This window comes from Planococcus citri, chromosome 3 (genome assembly GCF_950023065.1).
Source record: "Planococcus citri chromosome 3, ihPlaCitr1.1, whole genome shotgun sequence".
NCBI lineage: Eukaryota > Metazoa > Arthropoda > Insecta > Hemiptera > Pseudococcidae > Planococcus > Planococcus citri.
Genome location: NC_088679.1, coordinates 66,229,129 through 66,249,163, shown reverse-complemented (window position 1 = coordinate 66,249,163; position 20,035 = coordinate 66,229,129). Strand labels below are relative to the sequence as shown.

At 34.9% G+C, this 20,035-nt stretch overlaps 1 protein-coding gene across 1 annotated transcript in view; it reads left to right on the top strand.

Annotated features, from left to right (window-relative positions):
- LOC135838361 (zinc finger and SCAN domain-containing protein 2-like) overlaps window positions 1-20,035 on the top strand; it is a 196,232-nt gene that overhangs the window by 126,929 nt on the left and 49,268 nt on the right. Inside the window, exon 6 of the mRNA XM_065353954.1 lies at window positions 6,642-6,807. Coding sequence (XP_065210026.1) covers window positions 6,642-6,807 — 166 coding nt within the window. The remainder of the gene's footprint in view (window positions 1-6,641; window positions 6,808-20,035) is intronic.

The following is a 20,035-nucleotide window of genomic DNA, read 5'->3' as shown; positions in this document are numbered from 1 at the left end:
GAGTAATTTTTATGCCTCTAGCAAGCGTATTTTTGGATTTTTTAGCTTTGTAAAAATTGGCTAAAATGGACCAATAGGACACAAATTTTCAAAAATCATTATTTCTGGTTCAAATTTCAAGTCCAAACTTCAAACTTGATCATTTTAATCGTTTATTTTCAGAACGTGAAAATCTAAAATACCTGCGGAGACTTCAAAACAACCCAAAGGGGGGAGGAGGCGGGAGTAAACAAGACGCAGTTGAGGGGTTTTAGCCAAAGAATGAATAATACATATATAGGTACCTATTTGAACACAACGATCTCGAATTGGTAAAAATCGGGACGTCACGACCATTTCGTTCGTAGGGTTCCTTCTCAGACATGATGTATGAAAATTCAAAATGCTTTTCCTCTGCCTTCTTTCCAAATATTTACAGCGTTAATTTGACGATCAGAAATATCATCTTTCATGGGTATTAAACACGTCGAAAATGGTAATTTTATCGTCCAATACCACTACTGTTCATGGTTGTCGGTATTCTGTATCTTATCTCATCCAGTTCCTATATGCGAGCGATTTTCAATTCTGATGTCATTATCGACCATATAAATGGGATATTTTCGCGTATGTGTGCGTGTGTAACTGTGTATCGATGGCAAGCCGCGACGACGATCTGTGGCGGCAATGCGCGGTATCTGTGTGATGAACTTGGTAAGGCAATGGTCATTTTCCGCTACTTTTTTGCTCTTCGCGTATTCATTCTTTTGCATAATATATTGTATGTGTATCGGAAGATCGCCGAGTTGTATTCATATTTCATATACTTAGGTATACGAGAGGAGTCCGGCGCGGCGGGTTAGTGTGGTGAGTTGGCGATTCTCGCTTCGCTTACCCATATTTATATTATGGAAGGCGATTTATTCCATGTTCAGAGTTCCATATGGCTATAAATTTTTAACGCTGGCGGAATACTTTATCCATTTGTATGGGCTTTTGTTTGTATTGAGAAAATGTTAATTAAGACATTTCTCGGTGAAATGCCCTCCGCGCTCTGGTCTCTTACGTACTCTTGCTCGCACACATCGGATATCTCACTGACTATACGATGGCGGCTTTTCTTTCGTTCGCCGAGCCGTTTATAATATGTTCCAGCGAAGCTATTAATATCGCCACCTTGTTCTAGGCGGCGGCGTTTAACCCTGTAGCCTAGTTTTTCAAAGATATCATTCGCGTTGGTATTTTTTTTTTCCTTTGATAAAACATATATCAGGGATGCAGACAGAGGGCATCGTGCCTTATGTCGAAATTAATGTTATAATTATGCTACCTCCGGTTCTCCTATAATGATGCTCGTCAAGTATCTAAGATAAGTAAGTACTTATATATACAATATGCAGGTACACGACATAAGTCGAATGTTGATTTTCTAATATTATGACGTATGTCTTGTTTTGCCCCCTTTCTCTCCTCCTCCTCCTCAACAACAACATTCCCATCTTAAAAACGAAAAAAGATAACCACGAAGAATACTCTTATGTAGTAACATAAGCTACCGAGGTCTTTAGATGTATTGAAAAACTTTATAGGAAATTACCTATCTGTCGCTGTCGTGCCCCAAAAAAATACCTATTGGGTTGGTTTGGTCGGCGCTGCAGTGTTTTTGTTTACGAGAGTAATTTTCGTCTTCGTTACGCCGCTTGGTTACCATATGGTATTTAAGCAGCTAGCGTATATTTTACTATAAGGTCTTATTTATACTTCCTTTTTTTCTCCTATCTCTTCTCTCTTCTGCACGCTCGATCTTACGTATTCAATTGTCTTGAACCGCGCATAAACTCTTATACTATTCACCTTACCTATGTCTATGCTACATAATATGTATTCCAATAAGCATAAGGAACCTATGCGTTAGCTGTATAGGTTCTTGAACGAAGACGACGACGGCGTAGGTACAATTAACTGTACCCATCAACCACTCTTCGATGGATCCAATATGGTATTAGAATTAAACCATCATTAATAATTCTTTTGTTAACAATATGGTTCGAAGAAACGTATTATAGGGCGCCGTCGATCGGGTGTGTGAATTTGAATATAGCCTTTTGAAACACGGTATGGTAATTTCAACTGTTTCGTTTTTATTTTTCATTTTTTTTCCAATTTACCGATACGTAACCTGTGCGAGGAAACGACTGGTTTTTTTAAATGATGGTTTGTATTTCGATATCTGTTTTTTGAACGAGTACGAAGCGAAATCCTGTCTTACGAAAATTTTGCCTTGAATAGAATTTTTTTTTGCTATTATTCTCTCTCAGTCCCCCCTCCGCCCCCCCAAAACATATAAGTATCTAGTTGATACAAGAGGGAAAATAGTAATTTTGCGAAATGTTATCATATTGATATGACTTATAAAAATTTTCGTTTTCTGTTTTGGATTTTGAAAGCTCAGAAATGTGAACTTGAAAATAAGAAACAAATTGGCCTGAACGAAGCAAGCGCGAAAGTTTTTGAAAATGTTATTTCGAAAGGTCCAAAAGAGATGTTTTTTTTTTAAAAAGGAAGTTGATATTGAAAAAAAGAGCACTGGCCCGAGCAAAACGAGCGCGAAAACTTTTGAAAATTTATATTTTGAAAGAACTAAAACCACAGTTTTTTTTTGGTTTCAAAATTTTAGAATTTTAAAGATTTTTTTAAGATGTTAATAATTTAGAAATGAAAAAAACAGGCCCCAGTGAGGGCGAAAACTCTTGATAATTTGTATTTCGAGTCCATAATGTCCGTCATCCCTGTGGTCTCCCAAATTTTCTCCACTGTTCATTTGTCTCGCAGCATTATCCCCAGCATTGACTGCTCCATTCGCTTCTGCATCTTGACAATTCCATCTTCCAGTTTATACATCAATGCCCATGTCTCACTACCATATGAGGCCACTGGGATGATGCATTGATGGCTAACTTCCTTCTCAGACATATCGGTATTGACTTCTCTCTGATTATTCCTTGCAGCCTCGAGCCTTTATTCTCCTGGATATCTCTCTGTTGAAATCATTATTAGTTGTAACATCTTGGCCCAGGTACACAAATCCATCAACCATTTCAATTTCATTGTCCTATAGCTGGGCACATTTTTTATTAGTTACAAACCCATTGCACAAAGTCTTGTTCTTCCCTTTATTAATTTTCAGTCCTACTTCTAGACATGCATCTCTCACCTTGTCCAGCAATTCCCTGAAGTTTGTCCATATCCTGTGCTGTCAGCACCACATCATCAGCATATATTTAGCAAATGGCTTAATTTTTCTCCAGAGATCTCCAGTCCTCCTTCTCCCCATAATACAATCTCTGATGCTGTTATAGCGTGTGGCTGTGAACAATTTAGGTGAAAAGGCATCTCCCTGTCTTATTCCCTTTTTGAGCCTTATTTTTGCTGTTTCTCCATTGACTGTAATATATAAAAGCTGCGGCATTTCTAAAGATATACTCGATCACACGTAAGTAAGCAGGATCAATTCCAATCTATTCAAGAGCTGTCATCACAGACACCATTCTCAAAGAGTCTAATGCTTTTTCAAAATCAATGAATGCTAAATATAGAGGCATTCTAAATTCATTGGTTTTTTCAATGAGCTGGCTCATAACATGAATAGGCCTATGGTCAATTGTGCTCTTTCTCTTACAGAATCCTGCTTGTTCATCTGTTGGGCTTTGTCAAGCTTCTCTGTCAGCCTCGAGAGGTAATTATCCTTGTGAATAGTTTGTACATATTGGAAAGTAGGCTTATTAGACAATAGTTTTTCATATCAGCTTTGTAAAAAAAAATCAAAAAATAGAAGAATTTCAAGTTTTTTGCTATGAGTGTGATTTTTATCAACTTTATCATGCAATACGTCAGAAAGAGGTCAAAACAAGACAACTGAATAAATTTAAACTTTCCAAACAAAAGTTCACAATTTTTGCACTTTTTCTTTCCCTCTTTCCCCACTCTCCTCATTTCCCCACAAATTCTTACATCATCACCCCACACTTAATACATATATCTAGACTCCACCCACGTCAATTCCTTCTCACTCTATGTAATCTACTCCAGTCGCGTGGAATTTTTCAAATAAGTATTAAAAATCTAAAACCCAGTTGCAGTATTACGCCATCGTCAGCAGCATTTACCCCGAAGACCAAACCAATCCAATAAATCATACGCAACGAAAATCACGAAAAGAAAAAAAAAGATATCCGAGCTGATAAAATGCCGCCATCGCCACATTTCTCCACCAGTTCATAATACTTGCACGGTTTATTCCAATTGCGGGAACCTTTAATTAGTAAACATTCGTTACTGGGCTGCGGCTGTTGATCCAACCAACGCGAATCCGAATCACCGAATCCCAATCCCAGCAGCAGCAACAATAATGATTAATATCCGCCAACGCGCTGTACGCGAGTAACTATATTCCAACAACAGATAAAGTACGACGATAAACGTCAGTCGTGTCCATAACTCCAGATGATCCGGCGGCCTGGCCGTACATGAGTTTTGAAATTTCACCACTGACCAGTGACCACTTTAATTGGCCGTCCGTACCACGTTTCGGGCTTCTATGTAAATTTTTTTCTCCGGCAGCTTCGACTTCGAGAGTTCGAGACTAGACTATAGGTATAGGTAGTGAATTATGATACGAGTTGCTCACGTCGCTCGTCGAGATCGTCGTCACCCTGCACTTCGTTTCGCTTCTGGCCAGCTACTACCGATACCGATCTCTTGACGTTATGATTGTTTCCTGGTAGTTACTACTTGGTAGGCTGTTTCTTTCGTACTGCCCTTTTCTTTTACTTATGCGTTTGATATCCATCATGTGTTCATTGACTTGGCTGGGATGAGAAAGCTGTAAGTGGGTGGAAATGAAAAAAATATCTCCATCATGGTGTTGGGTTCCCTTTCCAGTGAAGGGGGAGGGGGGATTTTTTCACATGTTCGTCTACAAATTGGTAAAAATATCTCAAAAATGCAAAAATTTTCATGTTTTAGGTTTCCGGTAGTATTTTTGCAGAAAATGAAAAATAATATCGGTCCAATTTTTTGATATGTTATTCTACATAAAAAGGACTAAAACTGAGAATTTTTTCAGAATTTTAACTCGCGGACATCGTGGTTATATTTGAATTATAAGTTTTTTAATCGATTTTTTTAGGTTTTTGAAAGTGGCAACACTGATTTTGACATCATTCGACAATTACCCCCTCAAAGTACTACAATTTGAAAAAAAGTTCAAAATTCTATACCACGTACAACCAGAGTTATTTGCAACTGAAATTTTCCATTTTCTGTCAATTTGGAGAACTTTGAAGCCCCAAATCTCAGCCAAAAAAAATCGAAAAAATGTCCGGTTTGCGTCATTCGTCATAGTTTGTTGACCTCCAAACAACGAAAGATTATTCTGAACGTACTCCAAGTTGAGATCGTACAATCCAACCAAATTATTCACATTAAAAAATCACATCGATAAAAATGATCAAAATCTGAAATTTTGATCAAAATCGTCCAACTCAAAAACCCCTATAAAAATAAGCATTCTCACCCCCTCAAATGGCCAAAAAATCACTTCAATCCATACACCAAATCTCATCCTATATCCAAACCCAACAACCGTGAAACTTCAACCTGCAGCTCAAGCTTATCAAAACGATTTCACAACATTGTCGTGTCTCTCAATTAGCGAACCTCGTAATCGACGCTTCTGCTCACTCGTACCTACTCAACAACCACTTTACCTAAATCCTGAAAAATAAAAACCGCGCATTAATGGAAAAAAAATCACGCACACTATACTAATAACCATCGCGTCTTAGTTTTTAACCTGTATTTAAAAATTTTTCTCATTTTCGAGTCGAGAAAAAAGAAAAAGAAAAAAAGGAAAAAAAATTACTAATAATGGATGCGCACACAAGTAGCATGTCTATAGGTAGGGTATTTGTTGACAGCGATAACATAACAAAAACCGTCTACTATACCTCTATCACGTTATGGGAACTTGTTGTGAAATTATAATGACGATTATAATAGTAATGATAATGTTTATGATAATCATAAAGTAAAATAGATAACGTCGTTTTGACGGTTCTCAAACGGTGCGTTTCAGGAATGCGTTAACATGATCTAACTGTTTTTATTACATGGTCTCCTTAAGACTTACTAGTATAAGACTATACCAAGACCATCGCGGACTAGTAGTAGGTAGGTATTCATTCGAACATATGATCGCATACATACGTGAACATTGAACATGTATGTAGTATAATTTACGCTACATACTTCTTTACCCCCCCTTCCCTCAATAGCCAACGTTTTGGCCATAGTCTTATATGTAGATGTACCTGTGTGTACTATATATACACATTTGTTAGTTATTAATTGTTGGCCAGTTCTTCTTCTTCTTTTTTTTATTATCTAAATATAAAGAAGAGTTTCCATTGGCTAGCGTATAGTGTAATGATACTACCTCCTTACTTACGCACCTTCCGCTGGCACTTCGATTAATATATTACACCTTTATGCGAGGAATTTCGACGTGATTTTTTTCCTCACATTTTCTTGCGATACTATCGCGAACGAGCTACATATTTAATGTTTATTTTTATTCTTGATTTTTTTTTCTCTTTTTGCAGGAAAAACCACATAAATGCAATCTCTGTTCAAAGTCATTCCCCACACCAGGAGATCTCAAATCACATATGTATGTGCATAACGGTTCGTGGCCTTTCAAATGTCACGTTTGTAATAGAGGTTTTAGTAAACATACCAACTTGAAGAATCATCTATTTTTACATACCGGTGAGTCGAATAGTTTGAAAATTTAATAATATTATGTATTTGCATTCAAGTTAAGACCATAATAAAGAGCTCTGTATAGGGACGAAACTATTACAGAGGTTTTTGAGAGGAAGGGGGGAGGGGGTTTGACTGAAAATTTGCTGATTGATATCATATACCTATTCATATGACTTGTCAACATTTTCATTTCCTGTTTTGGATTTTTGGGGGCCCAAACGTGAATTTTTTAATCTTAAAACAAAAAACAAATTAACCCGAGCGAATAAGAAAATCGAAATTTTTTGAAAATTTGATTTCGAGAGACTTAAAAATCATACATGTTTTAGGAAGTTGATTCTTCAAAAAAAAAAAGAGGAAAAGTCTCAGCAATGTGAGTGTGATAATTTTTGGTACCTAAATTTAAAATTTTGAGAGAACAACAAACGATTTTTTTCAGAAAAGAGTTCATTTTTTGGCTTTCAAAATTTTAGAATTCAGAAGATTTTTTTTCAAGATGTTAATTTTGAAAAAGAAAAAATAGCAAACCCAAATGAAGGCAAAAGCTCTTGAAAATTTGTATTTCAAGAGGCATAAAAACAACACTTTTTATGCGAAAAGTTTATTTTTCACTTTAAAACTTTGAAAGTTAAATGATGTATTTTTTAGAAATTTCAATTTTGAAAAAGAAAACAAATTTGTGTTTTGAGAAGTAATTCCTAAAAAATTTCAGAGAATTACTACAAAAATCCCAATAGTGACAGAAAAACAGTATTAACTGAAAAGTTTACCCAAAATTGGCAAAATATTGTGAATTTGTCAAAAAATGGAAAAAGTATTGAGAATTGAGAGAGAGCTACGTAGTACGTACTAAATTATCTGTTCAAAATTGGATGAAATAATGCGGAAATTTTCTGTTGTCGATTTTTGAATATTTTTTCTTAATTTTCTAGAGTTTTTACGATTTTTTTCATCATCACTTTTTTGTTTTGAAACGTGTCTAGTAGGGGGGGGGGGGTGATTCTACATCAATTCGACCTCAGCACATTTTGAAATCAGCTTTTTCAATTTATACTCAATTTTTTTTTTTGAAACATCTGTTGTCCTGAGAAATCGAAGTAAGCATACATATTTCTCAATTCATATCTCTCCTTTGTATGTAAAATTTTAGAAACATTCATCACGAAGGTCCCAATTTGCCAACTTTTTAGAACCTCCCATTTCGCAAATGGAAAATTATGAAGATTTTCTATGAATTTTGCTTCGTTTGGGCAGAAACACATTTTTTTCTGCTGATATAAATAATTTTCAAAGAACACAATTGATTTTTATTTTTTTTAAATCCGTTGAAAAAGTTTGGGTAGAAACACTGTTTTAATGCGTTGGACCGAATATCAAAAATGTTATTCTTTTCTTTTCAGAAGAAATTTTCAAAGAATCAATAAAACTTGATAAAAAAAAGTACCTATGACAAAACTTGCATTGAACACGCTAAAAGACGTTTAAAAATCTGAAAAACGAAAAATGAAATTGGTAAAGGTGTTCATGTTATTTCCTTACTCTAAAATTTAAAAAGTTTTTTGAAGCTCAAAAATTGCAAATTTAATGAAATTTTTAGCAAATCGAAAATTGTAGAGCTTCAAAAACTTTTAAAATTTTGGAGTAAGAAAAAAAAAATGATCGTAACAAAATTTGTTTATTTTTCGAAGCACTCGTAGTAGTATTCATTTCTGAATTTATTTTTTTCGTCGCGATTTTTTCAAATTGAAAGTCATTCGTAACCCCTTCAATTTGTAAGTTAGGCAAAAAGTCGTGATAGGTGATTTTGTTCATTTTTCAAGGTACCTACTACCCTCATAGTCAAAATTGGATTTTGGCTCTCGGATTTTGAACACGTATTTTGCCCCTACAATTTTGAAGATAGGCCACACACCTTCACATAACCTTTTTTCTTAGTCGTACTCAGTTGTATCCAAATTTGAAGTATTGCCATCCACTTACCGGACACCCTGTATAAAAAATTCAGAAAAAATACACAATAATATGGTGTCTGAAAGAAGTGAAGTGACCAAAAATGCCGCTTAAAAGCTGAAAATGTATACCCAAGTTTTGCCCAGAACATATGATAAGCTTGAAGAAATTTTTAAACATTTCAACGAACAGTCCCAGATAGCGTTCAACATCCCTGCAAGTTTGAAAAAAAAATCGACAGGAAACTGTCAGAGTTGGACATTGTGTTCAATATCCCAGAATGAGGCCAATAATCAATTTTATCCTGCTATGCTTTTTTGTGCTGTAATTTTTACTCACGTCCAAAAATCAAGAATCAACTTGGACTGCCGAAGTCGAAGGGTCAATATTATCGCTTATTAAGAAAGTGGTGGGGGGAGGGAAGGGGAGGGAGGGAAGAAATATACAACTCATCATGCTTTATGTTTTACGCAATCACATTTTCATAGACGTATAAAAACTTCTTCTTCGATCTCGTTTATTGTTTCGATATCGATTCGATGGAAGGACCATCAACAATGCGAGATGCACAGACTCACAGACCCATACGTCATTATGACCCAAATATTCGAGCATTGATCGAATTCTGTTGAAAAATAACAAAAGGTTCTCGGGCTATTGGGGCGTCTTCTGCGGCGGTAGCGGCGGTGTTGTGCACAATACAGGTAGTTCATTAGCAGTAGCAGGTTCTCACACCTAAGCCTTGGAATTAAAATCAGTCTGGTTGTAAGCTATACGATTGGTAGCCGTTGGCGTGATCAATACCGAATATACTCGGCGACATTGTCGGCCTAAGGGGTACTTGCGTATATGATGGTATTTAATTTCATTAAGAAAAGAAACGCGAATTGCGCGCGTAACATAGCTAAAATTCGACGATCACAAAAGAGCTGAGATGATTATTTTTCGCTATGCATTCGAGCCAGAGAGCTCGCATTCTGATGCGATGAGGCCACAGAAGCAGACGTTACTATTAGTATTTAACCGGCGGGGTTACTTACGTATACAACAATAAGGTAACCTAGGTTTTTTTTTGGAAAAAAGAAAGGAAAAAATCGAAACGAGATGGGGATAACGAGAGCTATATAGATACGCAGGCAAAACGCAGCTACTCGTATATAGAATGTCTCGAAGGTAAAATTCGTAGACGTATATAGAAAATGGACGGCACGTTGGACGATAGCACCACACACAACAGCAACGTGCACCGGTAATTATTAACGTTACTCGGTAGCCACGTACTGTCTGCTTTTGGAAATGAAAATTTTTACCCGAAAACCTGTTATTACGGTCACGAAATGTGGTAATCTTTTCGTCGTATCATTAACTGCAGGGCGAGGGCGGCTAGGCTGGCTAATGGGCCGCCAGTATCGTATACCCAAATATAGCAGACGAATATGCCTCTTGGACCAAAAATTCTCCGGCTCATCCGAAGCACCTTACTCGTACAGGTACCAGAGTTCATCCATCTAACATATAGATCCATTAAAAACCATATTTTACCTAGGTTAGAAAATGCGAGTAAATCTCTACCCAAAATCACCTCATCCCAGAACAGTACGAAGTAGGTACGTAAAAGTTGATGTCTTTTAGCCAAATCTCTAAAGTTTTCACAGATACGCTGGCACAGGCAGCCTTACCTTACCTTAGCCGGGAATATATACGCATATGGCCAAACCCATGTTCGGATGAACCTGCGATCGTATCAATAAGGCTGCCTTAAGAAGTATACGAGCCGTTTACGGTGACAGCGTTGAATTTATACGCGTATCAATTCGGCAATAAAAAAAATCATAATGAAAGCGGTCGTCGGGTCGAGCACTTTATATCGTTTAACATTTTTCGGTAAGTTATTGCTGGCGTGTACCTCGAATGCACCGCCATCGTCTCACCACTGCCATCTCAATGAACCGAAGACCAGTCATCAACATGTAGCATAAAAAATATGTCACATTAACCGAAAGTAATATCTATCCTAGATGCGGTTCGTCGTATTTTTACCTTTTTTATTATTTTTAATAAAAAAAAAAAACTAATATTACTACAGTATTTTTCGCCAGTACTCGATGGCCCGAATAGATAAGCTTCATTCTCTGACTGAGTGTATCTAGAATGTGCTTGAAAATGTACGACATTGTATCTGTAGAGAGATACTCCAAGATAACCTTTTCATCCTTTTCGCCCTCCCCATGTCGAAACTTCCACTCCCACGTTTTTTAATTTTTAATTTCGTCTGCAAAAATAAGTCTACCTATACTTATAATTATGGTGCTATCTCAATTTTTTTTTTTGAAAAAGAAAGTGATTATTTTGATTTAATTCGAAAAACATTTGAGTGCATTTTTTCCAAATGGGGAAAAACTGACTTTGACGAAAATGGGTGAAAAAAATCAAAGGCTTTTCTTTTGAATGAAATTGCAATAGATACATGATGTACATATATATTTTGAGTTGATATTAGTCTAGACATGAATTTTGCCTTCTTGGGTGACCCACAAAGGGGTTCAGGAGTTTCCAAAATTATGGAAATCAATTTCTTTGGGAAACATTAATACCTATTGAACATAGAAAAAATTGACAAATTCGGCTTTCAAGATACATATGTAATATGTATTGTGAGAAAACATTTTTCAGTCAAAATTGATCAATTTAGTCAGGAAAAGTAGGGAAAAGGGTGAATAATCTAATAGTCTGGACACTTTTTTTTCTTTACCGAACTGAAAATTGAGGAATTTTTGTTTTTTTCAGGGAGCACTTTCAAAGTACTCCCTAAACCCTACATTTTGGCGGGAAAATGTTGAAAAAGGATGCATTAAGTCCTTCGCAGCAAATTTTTGAAAATTTCTCATTTTCTTCCAGACTATCCCACAGTAATGTGATAGTTTGTACACTGCAATTTAAAAATAAAACAACCAACCAAAACAACTTCAATGAAAACAATTAACACAAAAGGACCTTCAAAATAAATGTGTATTTTTTCACATTTTGATTTTTTTTTATACAAAAAAAATCGATATTTTCCATAAAATTACAAAAACTGCAGCAATTTAATGTAATAAGTATGTTAAATAGTTTATTTTTGGGAAGAAATTCGAAATTTTTATTCATAAATAAAATTTTCTAGGTTTTTACCCTCTGAAGGGAGAAGGAGCCAAATTAGTTCATTAATCACTAGATTTGAAGTACCTAATTTTTTGTTCAAGTAATGGGTTTTCCACCAGAAATTTTTCAATTTTTCCAATTTTTCTCCTTGAAAATATCGATGTTGAACTATCGATATTTATATTTTTATATCGATATATCGAAGTAAATATCGATATATCAACACCACTAAAATAGATAGATAAATAAAAACTAAGGAATTAATAACTTGAATAGAAAAAGAAAAAAGACGAAAATGACCGAAAGAAAAGGCCTTATCTAATAAATATTGACAATTTTTCAAAAAAAAATATTAAAAAAATAAAATGAATATACCTACCCTACATAACTAAAACAAAGATGCATGGCTAAAATGAAAACAACTAAAACTAGTGTGTCTATAGGAACTTGTTGACTCAAAATCGCTACTTTTTCACAACCTTTCAAAAAAAACATTATTTTCAAAAATATTATTAATCCCCCTTAGATTTTTTTATTATTTTTTTTTTGGCTTGGGTTTTGTAATTTTTTTACAGTGGAGTAAGTATAGTAAGTATATATATATATTATGTTTTCAACAATTTTAAATAAATTCAATGATTATAAAACCATCGCTAAAACAAAAAAGCAGGACTTCAGCAGGAAGAGGTTGGGTGAGGCAAAATTTTATATTCAAATTTTTCGCCTTTTCTAATGCCGATCTTCAAACATCTCATGATTTTTTTCAAGCAAGCAAATGTCGAAAATATATCTTTGATTTTATTTTCTCCTTCAAGATTCTTGATAATGTAATGACATGGGGTGCATAAAGAACTTTTTTCAACATAGCTAACACATTTTTTTTAAATATGTATGTATACAAAAATTTATTGGAAAATTTGGACGACATTTGGCGAAAAAATCAAGTTTTCGAAATAAAACGACGTGAAATATAAAAATTTCAATTTCTCTTTCAAGTCTGGAATTTTTCAATTACGGAAAAGAGGAACAAGCCGGCTCTGGCGAAGCGAGGGCAAAAGTTTTCGAAAATCAGTATCTCAAGAGGTACAAAAAACGTTTTTGTGTCATGAGTTACTCTTCAAAAACTTATTATTTTGCTTCAAAATTTTGAAATTCAAATCATGATTTTTTTTTGAAAAATTCAAAATTGAAAATAAAAAGCAAACGGAGCCGAGCGAAGCGAGAGCAAAAGTTCTGGAAAAATAAGTATTCCAAGAGGCATAATAAATACAATGGAATTCGAATGATTTTATTTGAAAAATTCAAATTGAAAATAGAAAAGCAAATGCTCTCGAAAATCAATATTTGAAAAGGTATAAAAAATAATTATTTTTTTGTGTGATGAGTTACCTACTTATAAGTAAGTAGTTTATTTCTTTGCTTCAAAATTTCAGGTAAACCGAATTTCACACCCTGGAAACAAAATGTCTCATGAAAAAACAACACATTCTTTTGGGGGAGAGGGGGCACGAAAACAACCAAAATATACCTAAATGAATAAAATGAAAAAGGTTTTTTCGTAATTCTCAACCATCGTTAAGTAACTCTACTATTTCAACCCTTTTTTTTTCAATTTTGAACTAATACGATGAATGAATTCCACTAATTTTTCGACAACTCAAGTCTGAAGGGTAGGAAAGTAGCTCGCGATGATTTATTTCATTTCATACAACGCTTTCCGAAATTCATCGTTGCGAAATCGGTCACATAAAAATACTCGTATAGCTCGTCATCCAACACGTACGAGTCTCCTTTTCTTAAAAATCATCAAACCATATAGACCCCGCAATGAATACCTAAATATGTAAACAATGGCTCGCGAATGATGTTCCGAAGGTGAACGTCGAGCTGATACGATCGATATTTTAATAATAATCATACATAAACGTCGGACAAAACCTAAGCACATTGCGAAGAAGACGGTCATCGCGTACGGATAGTAATTTTATCGAATGTTATCAGTTATCACGAAAGGACATCTGTATACTATGGTATCTTTTTTTAACCCTAATAACAGCAAGGTCTTCTTTAGGTACTCGTTTAATTACTCCACTCGATATAAGTACATAGATGAAAAATGAACATAATTCTTCATATAGCCAAAGCCAACTCATATACGTACCTAGCGTAGGTAAACATCATAAAATTTTTTTTCAAGAATCATTCGCGAAAGGCAATAATACATAACGTGTTAGCGAACGCAAGCGGTCCCAAGAAAAAACTAGTCCGGTTTTACGACGACCATTTTACCAATTTAAAGTAAAATTAGAGAAAGAAAAAAAAACCTATAGCCCGTGTAATCGTCCTGCCAAATGTTTGTACCTCTCGATGAGATGAACAAATGGCCGCTTCTGAGGAGGCCGACGACGACGAAGACGACGCCGCGCCGTGTGTCATCGATGGACATGGACACGCGGATCGCCTCTTCTGACTTCTCCATGAGATCGTACCAGGTGATTAGGAGTGTTTAGGTGGAATTTTTGTCGTGAGGTATACGATGAGACCTGGATGAGGACGGGTCCGGCGGTGTGTGAAGTTTCGCTTCGGGTGTATCGATAGATTTTACGACTTTTTTTTTCTTTTTTTTTTTTACACCTGGGCTCAATGTGGACTGTGTGGATGGTGCAATAATGAGCAGATGATTGTGACCTGGGGTTTTGGATTGGTATAATTTGAGCAACGAGGAAATCATTTCGAAGAGATTTTTTGGATAAATGAGAGAAAATTCGAGATTAAAAATAAATTAAATAGGTACCTAATGTGGCAAAAAATTACAATTAGTCGGGGAGCCCACTTAAGGATAAATTGCACCCCCCCCCCGTCGATCCTCCGGAGCAACTTTTTTCCAGAAGGGGGAGTCCTAAGGAACATTTCTAGCCCTTGTACTCAAAAAAAAGGGGCCCTACTTACAAAATGGCGGCCATTTTGATTGACAGGTCATCCGAAATCGCAGATTTTGCGTTCCAACATAGGACTTGCACAAAATTTTTCAAATTGTACAAAGGTAGATCGAAAGATCAAGCAAAAATTTATTACCTGTCAACATTTCAAGTGCTGAAGTGCGTTTTTCGATTTTTGGTGAATTTTTGAAAATCAAAATTTAAGCCAAAAATGAGGGAAAAATCAAATTTTACCAAATTGACCAAGAAAGCTGAAATTTGGGATACACCCTATTTTCGACATGCCAAATCGATTGGAAACTGTTTCAAACCGTTTTGAGCAGTTCTGGAACCTCCAGAAGATTTTTGAAACTCGAAATTCCCACAAAATTTCACCAAAATGGAGTTGGAAAGCTGAAATTTATTCTGCAAACTAATTTCAATGCGATACGAAGTACTGCAGGGGAATTTCAAGTCGTTTTGGAGCCTCCGGCGACTTTTTGATAATTCCTGGAGCCTCCATCAGATTTTTGAAACTTTAAATTTTCACGAAATTTCATCAAATGGCGATGGAAAGCTGAAATTTACTCTACACTCCAATTTGAAGATCCTCTGAAGACGACTTCAAGCGAGTTCAAATCATTTTGGAGTCTCCAGCAACTTTTTGAAAATTACTGGAGCCGCCTTGAAACCTAAATTCCCGCAACATGTTGGCAAGCTGAAATTTACTTCCCAAACTAATTTCAATACGATATGAAGTCGACTACATGGTGGTTTCAAATGGTTTTAAATGATTTTGAAGCTTCCAACTACTTTTTGGAAATTTCAATTTTCCAAAAAACACCACATGACCTCTCGAAAAGTCGCTGGAGGCTCCAAAACGACTCGAAATCCACCAGCAGACGACTTCGTAGCGTATTGAAATTAGTTTGCAGAATGAATTTTGACTCTCCATCCCAGTTTGATGAAATTTTTAGGAAATTTAATGTTTCAAAAATCTACTGGAGGTTCCAGTAATTTTCAAAAAATCGCTGGATGCTCCAAAACAACTTGAAATTCCCCTGTAGTTGCTTAGTAGCGTATTGAAATTAGTTTGCAGAGTAAATTTCGGCTATCCAACTCCATTTTGGTGAAATTTTGTAGATTTTTCCCTCATTTTTGACCTAAATTTGATTTTCAAAAATTCACCAAAAGTCGAAAAACGCACTTCAGCACTTGAAATGTTGACAGGTAATAAATTTTTGCTTGATCTTTCGATCTACCTTTGTACAATTTGAAAAATTTTGTGCAAGTCCAATGTTGGAACGCAAAATCTGCGATTTCGGCTTACCTGTCAATCAAAATGGCCGCCATTTTGTAAGTAGGGCCACTTTTTTTTTTGAGTACAAGGGCTAGAAATGTTCCTTAGGACTCCTCCTTTAAGAATAAAGTTGCCCCAGAGGATCGACCGGGGGGGGGGGTGCAATTTATCCTTAAGTGGGCTCCCCGACTAAATATTTTTTTTGAAAAAAATTGTTAAAATTTTGAAAATAAATTGAAAATGATTTTAAAAGTTCAAAAATTGAGACATTTCAGTATTTTGCTGATTTTTTTTCAAAATATTGAAGGAAAAAATCAAAAAATCCAAACAAACTACCAAAAAAAAAAAAAATGAAAAAATTTCACAATCTAATTTTTACCCAAAAAAAAAAACAAAAAAATTGGAAAAATTTCACAATCTGATTTTCACCAAAAAAAATGAAAAAAATGTCACAATCTAATTTTTACCAAAAAAAAACAAAAAAAATGGAAAAATTTCACAATCTGATTTTCACTAAAAAAAACATATAAAATGAAACCTTTAAAATTACCTAATACCGACAACTAGAACCTTCAAACCCCCCCCCCTTTCTTCTCACATCTAAATCCTTCGATATGCTCCAAAATCCATTCAAAATTCACGTACCACCAATAACGATCCGTTTGGAATTCGCGTCCAATTCCATTATCACCTCATCGTCGATCATTTATCACCTAATCCCTTTTCACCTCCATACTTGGAGCAGTCCACCTGTCGAAAAATTATAACTCGCAAGAGCCAGCGAATAGAGAGGCAATCCATTAATAAAATAATAGCTCCAAAAATTGTACCTTTTTTCATAACATTGTAATACGCAGCAATATGATGTATAAGAACACACAGTAGGATTTCTGGTAAAATTTCAAAAGAAAGATACACCTTGCGCGCGCGATTATTCACACCTACGTTCTTTTTACCGATACACATAACGGTTTTACCTTTCTTTTCCTCGCCCTCATCATCCCCATCTGATAAATAACGAAATCGAATTATTATATCGTTATACCATTACCTATATAGGTACTATAAAGAAGAACACATAGAAGATCTATATTGTCTAATAGGAACACGATGAGGGGGATCGATTTTCGGATATTGTTTCGCGCGTTTAAATTATTAATAACGTTTTCGTGCCCGAAAAAGGTACCAAAATAGACATTTGTTCGCCACAATGGGAAAATTTTTCAGTGGGAATTGTGGTATAGTTTTTTCTTCTTATTTACCTATACAGTACCTTTTTTTTCTTTTCTACCACAAAAAAGGACGACTACTGGCTCCTGGAATTGAAACTGTATAGGATGTGTGAGAATGAAAACACGCAGGACAGCCCGAAGGATGTATGAGGAATTAGAATATACCGAAGGAGTCGCCGAATCGTCGACCTGGTAGCTATCTTTTTTACCCTGCCTTTCGCACGCATTCGTCTTCTTCGTAGAATATTTTCGACGATATACGAGTATTTATAGCGATGCATTCGTGAAGAGTTTCGTGTTGTTGAGTCTATGCAATTTAATATAGAGTGTGTGAGACGATGCCAAGGTTTCATGCGTGATGTAATTGCATACTCGACCGTCATTTATAGTTAGAAAAAAGGGTAGAAAACTAGATTTAATATATTTTTTAGAAACTCGTAGGCTTTATCGTACACGATGGCGTCTGTAGGGGCAGTTCTCGTCAAGTGGACGAGGTACTAGTTGCATGAATTTTTTAAACTTCTTGTACCTACTACCTTATAAAAATTCATAAGTGTCGCCTTCGATGCGGATTTTTCTAGTTTATAACCTTTGTGAAATGGTTTTAATGTCACGGTAACTAATGTAACGTAACTATGAAGAAAAACACGACTCAAGGTCGACTTACCCGAAAAAATGATGAATTTGGTCTTCGAAGTGTTCAATATGGCCAACACTACACGACTATTTTCACTTGTGGCGAAAAAATAAAAAGCACGTTACTTTAAAAACTGTAATTAAAAACGCGAACCCGAATTTCAAGTTGATAAGCGAACGAAAATCTTCGCGAACGAATTTCAAACACGAATTGGTCGCAATTTCTAGACACATCGCATACGATTCTCCTTCGAACAACATGGTAGATAACTTGAAATGCCGAAATCATTACAGATAAGGCAGACTTTCTACTGGTAATCGCATTTGTACGAAAATGCAGACCCATGAGTCATACTAACTGATAAAATTATATCTCGTCGAGAGCATCGAAAAGCTTGAACAATGAACCAGCAGTACTAGCACACAATCGAACAAAACATGAAACGTTCAATCCTGGTAAAATCCAAAAATGAGAAATACTCGTCGAGGATCCGGACAAAAATCTAATTCAATCCTAAAAATGAAGAAACAAAAAAAATACCGAATTAACAATATTAACAAATGAATCACAAACAAAATTATATTAGTGTCTGGGAAGGGAAAACGAATTTTCAAAAAAAGTATCGTAATTTTAAAAAAGAGTTTTGTTTAAAAATCAATAAATGGCAGCTTCTAGTTGACAGAAAAGTAAAGATTGAAGAACTTAAAAAACTACAAAAATCACATTCAGTGATTCCAAAAATAAAATTACATGCACAAATTAATGTGTTGTTCGGTGCCTAAATACACATATGTATATGAAATTCGGTCTCTCAAGTTTTTCTAGTCCCCTCCCCCCCCCCCCCTCAAAAAATAAAATGAAAAATAACGTGATCAAATCAAAAAAAGTTTTAAATTCTGACAGGGCTACCAATTTATAAGAAGTTGCTATTCTTTTCAAAAATAAACAGCTTTTGCAATTTAAGTATGTATTCAAAAATGTTATATCTTGGAAATTTTTCATTATTCTTCAGAGTCGTTCTTCAATAAACCATAATAGCTGAATATGGTCTCAATACAACTTGAGAAAAATTTCACATTATTAACTCCAAGAGTAACCTTTCCAGGACACATACTTATTTCATTTTTTCCGAAAAGAAGTAACCTTGGTAACCCAAAAAGTAGCCAAAAAAATTCACAAAAACGTGAGCAAAACATATTAATGTGAAAAATCCCCCCCTCCCCAAAAAACCGTCACTTACAAATTGAAATCGGTTTGGTTTTTAATTTTAAAAAATTGGAACCATTTCAAAACTTTTTCATAAATTTTTCGGGTTCGCAAGAAAGAGATAATTTTTGCCACTTCTGGAAAAAAATGGAAAAAAAGCAAAACTTTGACTTTTGGATAATTTTTGGAAAAAAATAAGATTTTGTACAATTTTTAAAGAACGTTAATTTTTAGAAATTTTGTTTAAAAAAAAGAGAATTTTTGTTGAAAAGAAAAAAAACTTACAATTCCAGATAGCCTATTTTTGGAAATTATGGGCTAAGAAGTTACACTTTTTCGCAATTTTTTTTTGAAAAGCCAGGCTTTTTTGCAGTTTATAAGTAAAAAACTTTGTGTTTTTTGGTAGTTTTAGGTGAAAAAGCGAGACTGTTCAAAAGCTACAAAGCAGAAATTGTTCGCTGCAATTTCTGGGAAAAACCAAAAAACAACACAATTTTTAGCAATTTTTCAACAAAAAAAACAAGATTTTTGACAATTTTTGAAAAAGCGAGAATTTTTTACCATTTTTTGGCAAAAAGCTAAACTGATAATTTTGGCAAAGAGCAAGACCATTCTGTCAATGTTGGAAAAAAATGATACTTTTTCGCAATATTTGCCAAAAAAGCGAAACTTTTCTCTTTTTTCGCTTAAGAAGTGAGAATTTTTGAAATTTTATGAGAAAAAAACGAGGGTTGAGAAATTTTAAGAATAAAAATGAAAACAGGAATTTTTTGCAAAAAAAAAAAACTGCAATTATCAAGAAATATAAAATTACTAGGACCGTTTCAACAAAATGTACGATTTTTTG